Source organism: Chaetura pelagica, unplaced genomic scaffold (assembly GCF_000747805.2).
Source record: "Chaetura pelagica isolate M959 unplaced genomic scaffold, ChaPel_1.0 scaffold69, whole genome shotgun sequence".
Taxonomy (NCBI): Eukaryota; Metazoa; Chordata; class Aves; order Apodiformes; family Apodidae; genus Chaetura; species Chaetura pelagica.
In genome coordinates, this window is record NW_009970724.1 from 2,861,451 (window position 1) to 2,868,982 (window position 7,532).

General features: G+C 43.3%; 2 protein-coding genes across 2 annotated transcripts in view; one reads left to right on the forward strand and one right to left on the reverse strand.

Moving 5' to 3' along the window:
• EBNA1BP2 (EBNA1 binding protein 2) overlaps positions 1-4,390 on the forward strand; it is a 5,253-nt gene extending 863 nt beyond the window's left edge. The window contains exons 2-9 of the mRNA XM_010006720.1: positions 6-129; positions 327-484; positions 1,069-1,192; positions 2,371-2,460; positions 2,700-2,775; positions 3,034-3,124; positions 3,436-3,598; positions 3,959-4,390. Of these exons, the coding sequence (XP_010005022.1) occupies positions 6-129; positions 327-484; positions 1,069-1,192; positions 2,371-2,460; positions 2,700-2,775; positions 3,034-3,124; positions 3,436-3,598; positions 3,959-4,009 (877 nt within the window). The 3' untranslated portion in view covers positions 4,010-4,390. The remainder of the gene's footprint in view (positions 1-5; positions 130-326; positions 485-1,068; positions 1,193-2,370; positions 2,461-2,699; positions 2,776-3,033; positions 3,125-3,435; positions 3,599-3,958) is intronic.
• Positions 4,391-4,633: 243 nt separating this feature from the next.
• On the reverse strand, positions 4,634-6,931 carry FAM183A (family with sequence similarity 183, member A). Its single transcript, XM_010006721.1, is given in 4 exon segments — positions 4,634-4,783; positions 5,786-5,886; positions 6,801-6,860; positions 6,928-6,931. Coding segments are annotated over 4 exon segments (315 nt in total).
• Between the last annotated feature and the right edge of the window lie 601 nt (positions 6,932-7,532).

Genomic DNA, 7,532 nt, shown 5'->3' on the forward strand with positions numbered 1-7,532 from the left:
CGCAGCCCGGGCCGGCGGCGCGGCCTGAGCCTGCTCTCCCCGCAGCTCCAGGAGGCCTTCTCCAGGGGCGAGCTGAAGCCGGGGCTCAACGTGGTGCTGGAGGAGCGGCCGAAGCGACGCAACGACACGGTGAGCGTGGCTTTCTCGGGGCAGGGCGGGATCCTGCCGGCCCAGGCTGCGGGCCAGAGGAGCCCCCGCGGGGCCGCGGGTGTGTTGGGGCAGGACAGGGCCCGGTTTTGGAGGAGCAACCCCTGGTGTGACTTGGATGTTCAGCCCTGGGGGGCTGGTTCTGTGTAGCGGTGTGCAGAGCTGTGCTTCCTTCCCAGAACGGTCTGAAGCAGTGCCTGGCCGAATTCAGAAAGCAGCTGGCTTGGATAGAAAGGCTGGATGTGACGTTGGGCCTGGCCGTGGACTCCGTTTCCCAGAGTGCTTCTGACAAGGATGCTGTTGACGCTGAGAACGATTTCCAGAGAGAAATGAGCTTGTAAGTGTCTAAAACAGGGATTTCTTTTAGGGTGTCAACATACTGCTGTGTGCTTGGAATCATACAGGTGTGCTGCAGGCTGCTGGTATCATGTCACTCTTGGATCATGTATTTTTTACAATATGATGGCTCCAAATGATTTCCAAAATAACTAAAAATTAATGCTAGTATGTTTAACTTGCCTTGTGACTGGAAATAATTCCCCTTCTTGCAGCAGACTCCCATCCTTTGTTGAAAAGTTTATTTTAGAAGTTCCTTGGTTGCAGCACTATGGCTTTAACACAGGATATTGATTTTTCTTTGTGGATTTATTTTGTTGTTATTACAGCCCTCTTCTGTTGCTTTGCCTTTTATAATCCAACACATGAAACTGTGCCTGGAAAGCAGCTAAATGAATATGTGCAAGATACAAACATTAATATTGTACTGGTGCATAAATTGCTTTTGAGCAGTAGAGATGCAGTAGGGCAGGGCATGTTGGTATGATGTTAGGTCAGAGCTTGTCAGTATCTGGTCCCTTTGCTGCTGGTGCTGTGAGGTGCCCCACAGCCCATGGCAGAGCTGGTGCTCTGCTCTCTCCCCAGCTACAGGCAGGCTCAGGCTGCTGTCCTGGACGCCCTCCCCAAGCTGCGCAAGCTGAACGTTCCTACTCGAAGGCCAGATGATTACTTTGCAGAGATGGCCAAATCAGACCAACAGATGCAGAAGGTACGTGCAGCAAACAATAGTTTTCTTTCCTGTCCTGTGTGTTGGTTTTAGCCTGTGTCAGGGATTAACCCTGAGGTGTGATGTGTATGTACTTACCTTCGTCCCTTTGAGAAATGCCTGTGACAGTGTTTGCATTTGAAATTTTGTGGCAGGAAATTTCTTCCTGTTTAAGTATTTTAATGCAATGTGGGGAATCTGTAACAGGCTGGAATGTAAAGTAGAAGAGTGTGGTTTATGTTTTGTTTTGAATGGAGTGAGTGTAAACGATTGGGACCGAATGTGTGACAGTGTTTGTAAAGTTGGCTGTGCTTATATTTTGTCCTGAGACTTTCAGCCAACAGTGGCATTACCATGATGTTTTTTTCCTATTTAAGTATCACTCTTTGTTTATACCCAGTGTGTTTTGGTTCTCTGTTATTTTAAATAATGTGTTACTGAATTAATCTGTCATGAGTAGTAAGTCAGACTTGTGTAGCAAATCAGAATTTCACAAACTTTCTTCTTGATTGTGGTCTTTGTTCAAAGTTGAACCCTAATTTTTGTCCTAGTTTTGGAAAAAGGCTACATTATATGAGTTAAATATGAGCTGGAGTCTAATTTGGAGGTTCATTAATGACTTGTTCTCTGTTTTGATGACTGATAGAATCTTTGTAGAGAGGATGGAGGGTATTAGTTGTGCTGAGGCTTAAGTCAATTGTGCACATTGCTGTTAGGTTATTTTCTGGCTTTTGTTTGAAAAACAGAGTTCTTACCTCTTAGTGCAGTCACAGGCTGAGTCCAGAAGTTCTGTGTGGAAATCTATGCAATGTGTCATGCTTATAAATACTTGTGGAAAAGGAAGGAATGAAAAAGATGTTTTCTATGGCACAGAGGGGCTGTTGACTCTTCTTCAATGCTTTACTCGTTATAGTTTTGTCTTGTCTCTGTGTGAGTTTAGTCTTTTTAACCAGATTTTGGCTACAGATCGGTTGAGGAGTTTCTGTAACAGCTGATCCAGCCTTTAGTTGAAAGAATTTTATACCTTAAAAAGCATCTGATTGAGAGATGTTTTATTTTTTACACTCACTGAGAGTTCATGTAATTATTGATTTCATTTTATTGACTGCACAGCAGTCATAAAATTCTCCTCTTTTCTTATGTGTTATTGATACATTTTATTTTTTCTATCCCCTAATAAGATTCGACAGAAGCTCAAGAGTAAACAGGAAGCAATGGAGAGGTCTGAGAAGGCAAAACAGCTCCGTGCAATGAGAAAATATGGCAAGAAGGTGAGGAGGAGCCACAGAAGGGTCCTATCTATGACAAGAATCTAGAGCCTGAGTGAGGAGCTTAGAAAGTAAGACCACAGGAGGCTGGCTGAAATATATGGAATTGCTCTAGTTGTCTGTCTAGATGCTTTGAAGGAAGACAGAGGAAAAAATGGGATATCTTCCCTTTTTTGTGGTTGGTTTGTTTTTGTATGGGACACTACAAAGGAGCAACCCTAATATTCTGCTTCTAATCTCAGGTGCAAACTGAGATTCTGCAGAGGAGACAAAAGGAGAAAAAAAATATGTTGAATGCAGTCAAGAAATACCAGAAAGGTACAATTGTCCAAGAGAGCAAATGTGTGGTGGGAATAGCGATGTGTGAGCAATGTAAGGCAGCGTCATGTGTGATGTTAACCTGTTGTGCTGGGCAGTGAGCTTGGAAAGCTGCTGCTGTGCAGTCACATGCTAGCAGCAGTGAAAATCTTCCTAAGTAGCTGCTCTTCAGTGAGAGTGACTTGTTGCTATTGCTTAGACTGAAAATTCCTATTTTCTGTGGTGGTAGCTGAGCAACTGTTGTCTTTGCACTTGCAGGTCTCTCTGACAAGCTGGACTTTTTAGATGAAGAACAGACAACATCCCAGGGGAATAAAAAAGGCAGTGCAAGTCAACGGATAAAGAAGGGGTGAGACCAGGAAAGAAAAGATATCTAAATGCAGAATCTGATTTTTAAAGTCTTTTAGGGGATCATTTTGTGGAATGAGACAGCTCTTCTGATTGATGTTCATTAAAAAGAAAAAGGGCTTTCTGTCTCTAGAGAGGAGGAAAGCTGTGGCCAGAATGGAATGGAGACTGAAATGTGCTGATTTCTGCCACTTCAATAGGAGTGGAAAGGCTTATGGTGGCTGATGGGAATCCACCAGCAGATACATGTGCCCTCTTGAGAGGTTCCTGAGGAAAGAATGTAGGCAATGCTGATGTTTGGTTGTTTTTCAGACCAAATGCCAAAAGACGATACAAGAATCAGAAGTTTGGTTTTGGTGGAAAGAAGAAGGGCTCAAAGTGGAACACAAAGGAGAGTTTTAATGATGTATCCAGCTTCCGGTCGAAAGTGGCTCACAACAAAGGCCCAGGAAAAGGAGGAAAAAAAGCCCTCAATGTAAGTAAAATGTTTCATGCAAATGATCCTTGTTGGCTAGGAAGCCAGCCCTAGCCTGGGCGGGAGAGCTGAGTACACGATGGGTGCCTCCAGCATCTAGAAGTGATGATGTCTATCTTTGGGACCTGGGTATAATTCAGTTGCAGATGAAGTTGAGGACAGTCGTTTGGTGTCTGAGTGGGGAAGTCAGTGGGGGAGTTACCAAATACTGTTTGTTGCTACCTCTGTCCCAAAACCTCCCTCTGCAGAGGTGCTGACAAGTATCCTCTCCTTGGTGTCATCTCCAGGCTGTGAAGCTGGAACAAATACAGCAAACAGGAAAAATAAAGATCTGAATTTGTCTTTTTTTTTTTTTTCCAGAAGAGACCTGGAAAGAGAGCAAGGCAGAAAATGAAGAACCGAGCACGCTAAGAGGACTGTGCTCCCCAGTGGGGCTCTTATGTCTCTGTGTTCCAAGATATGTTTCTGCACATCTTTCTGTGGAGCAAGCTGGATGCATCCAAGTGGCAAGAAAAAAAAAGTCAGTGGAAACTAGTGCCTTATCACTAATTTCTTCTTGCTTTCTGTTTTGTTGAAAGGTTGTTTTCTACTGAAACCTTTGGTGTGTGAATGCATTAAATGGTTTGCAGAGAACTGTGTCTAATTCATGTTTAGTTGTGTTATGAATGGTGGCTGAAGCCTGCCCTTTGTTCCCTTTATACTGACAGCTTTTTCCACAGCTACTGTTGACATGTATGTGGTGAACTTGAGTTCTGGGTCATCTTGCTGGTGTTAGAATAAAAATTCTGAAGCCTACTAAGAAGTTAAAGTGGTTTTCAGACTATTCTTATAGATGCCTTTGGAAACAGCAATGAGACAAATGCAGCAATCTTACAAGTAGATTTATTTCTGTAACTATTGTCAGGCTGCAAATCTGGACAGACGGATGTTCTCTCTTCCCTTTTCTTGCTGTCTTCTCTTGCCAGAAATTAATCTGCCAGACTCACCTAACAACAGGTAGGGCCTAACACATTAGATGCCATTAGCTACTTCTGTCTAAGTTGTGTGGCTTGACCACTCCACTACTGCAGGTGGTTGGAGGTTGTTGGGCTGCTCCTCCCCGGGCCCCACAGCAGCCGTTTATTTAGTGACCTCAGTTTTCCGGCGTGGGAAGTAGAGTCTGCAGTCGGTGCGGTCTGTCTGAATCTGGGAATGAAAAATGGTCAATGGTCATATGCTTCTGCTAGAATCAGTAGTAGTAGTCCCTCCTGAGAGGAGTGATGCACAGTGTTCTTGCTGCTGAGAAATGCCCAAATGAAAAATGAGGAGGGTACCACTTTTTTGAGAATAAACTGTTCACTGGTGAAAAAGGAAAATTTAGCGTGTGAAGCAGCGCGGTGAGTCCTGACTCTACAAATGTTACTCGCTTCCCTTCACACAAATTTAATTGCCTCTTTGTTCCACCCTAGTCCTACCAGCAGTATCTTAACAGCATAAGGCCCTGCTGGGCTCTAGGCTTGTTATGAGTAACTGAAATGTAATGTGAAAAGTTGCAGAAGACTGTCTTGTTTTCTTATTTATCTTAAGTTTTCTTTGTAACAGGCCAAAATTAATCAAGCTCTCATTTGCCTTTCTCAGAACACTCAATCTTCCAAGTCAGTCATTGTCACAGCTGTTCATTTGTCAGATATGACTGATGTCTTGCCTTGTTAATGAGATTTCTTTTCCTCCTGTTTATTCACACTACCCCAGATGAATCCTCACTGGTGTATTCGGCCTCAGGTTTACTTAGCTGATGATTAATTTTATCATTCTGCTTGCAGTTTGTTTGAAAGACACTGTGCAGCAGCCCATTTCTTTTCACAGTAGTTATGTATGTCACTTCACATTGCTCATGATGCCATTTCTCATGGCGTTAATAAACAGCCATGACTACATATGTGGCATTTGGCAATATGCTTGGGATCAACTGTCATTTTGCATCCAGGTTTGTCCGGGGAAGTCTGTTCCTGTGTTCACAAGCCTATGCTGTTGTGAGGAGTCTTCTTAGGTGTAAATTTTAGAAAATTCTTGTTCATTAACAGCTCTGCTCATTCCTAGTCATTCTTTTCCATGTCACAGATTATTTTCAGGCATGAATATCTTTCAGTGTGATGGGCTGAACCTCTAAATCCTGCAAAATTTTGTGTCCTTAAGCACCCTACTCACCAATGGTGGGTACCACCCAATTTCTTGGCTCTCAGTTTGTGGCTCTGAATACTTCTTTGTTGGCTCCAGTGCTGCATGGTGAATCAGATTCAGAAACTTTTCTGTTGAATTAAGAGACACAAATAAAAAATGGAAGAAAGTATCCTTATAAACCAGTAGATATATGCTAGAATAGGATATCCTAATGCTGTCCCAGCAATAACAAGAAAACCAAGGGTTGTTACAACCTGTGCTTCTGTGAATGATCTATGAATGCAGGGCAACTTTTCTACTCAAATTTATCCTGATGAAGTGTCAAGACTTGCCTGCCTGTGCCGTCCTGTTAATTCTGTCATCCCCATCTACTTTATTGCAGCATCTTCCTTTTCTTATACCACCACATCTAGTATCAACCAGTGCCCCATGTTAGCTGTCATCTTTCTCAGTTGCCTGAAACCTGCTGCCTTTCCCTGTAGGTTTGTCTTTTTTCTGCCCCCCACCTTTCTCTTCCCCAATCCTTGACTACAGCAGGCCAACCTTAACTGACCATGAATGTTTTTAGACAAAATTGGCATATTAGAGATGCAGGAGCAGTTGCTAAAAGGGTTCCTGTTATTACTGCTCTACCACGAGACTCAGCAGATGTTTCAGCAGTTTACCAATATGCAGTGGCTAGATAGAACCTGCTGTGACAGGCAATATGCATGTATAAAACATGTTTCTAGATGCTTTTTGTTTTCCCCTGTAAGAGATTTAGATTCTTAAGCAGAATTTTATGGTATAACTAAAACAACAACAACAAAAAAGCATAACTGCACAAATTCAGGCTTGATAATGAAAAGTATTGGAAAAGGCCCCTGAAGTAGAAGAAGAAATTGCCTTACATTTAACAAAAATAGTGGATGAGTTTAACTTCCCTGTATTATCACAGGGGTGTTTGCACGTATGTCATCTTCTAGACTAATTGGAATTTTAAAATCTTATTTATTACTAATTTTCTTGTGCAATTATCACAAGCTGTTTGGAGATTTCTTACCATCTGCCATCTCTTCTACATTATCATGCCAAGACATGGGCTTCCTGGTGAGGGTGTGAACTGGAAAGAAATTATGCACGTGAATTACTTTATTGTGAATATGTTACCACAGCCGGGTCTAGGATACCCATCATGGCAAATGTTCCTTGTGGTTATTCCCTAGTCTGGGCCCAGCTACTTCACTGAAGTTGTAAAGGAGAAGCAGCATGTGACAAAAAATGAGTTGGAGTACTGACTAAATGCAGCTTCCCAGAAAGGGAGGGGTGTTAGTTATGCTCAAGGCCCTTCTACTGGATACTGCCTGCATTGAACACGGCTAAGTTCCACCCCCCCACGCATGGTGGCCTGCAGGGTACTCGCCTTCCAGTAATTTTCCTTTGGTTCATTTTTGTTTCACTGTGAAACCAACACCTGAGCAAATCTATTCACATCACCCCTCCGTGCCTGCATAGGGGATGACACTCTATGACTGAGCAGGTTGGTGGAAACCAGCCCAGGGGCTGAAGAAAGTGAAGTGTTTGGGCTCTCTGTCTCATCCTAGCTCTGGGTTTGGTTTTTGTTTTTTTTTCTTCTTAAAATCCTTGAGTCCCAGATCCCAGACGGTTGCCTCACTTCTATGTGTTTGCTGAGGCACCGTCTAATCTGGGCAAGCTGCTCTTGTCTCAGCTGCACGTTGAGCTGGCAGACTGGTTTCTCGGGCAACACGGAAAGCTCCTTCCACATCTGCCCCCC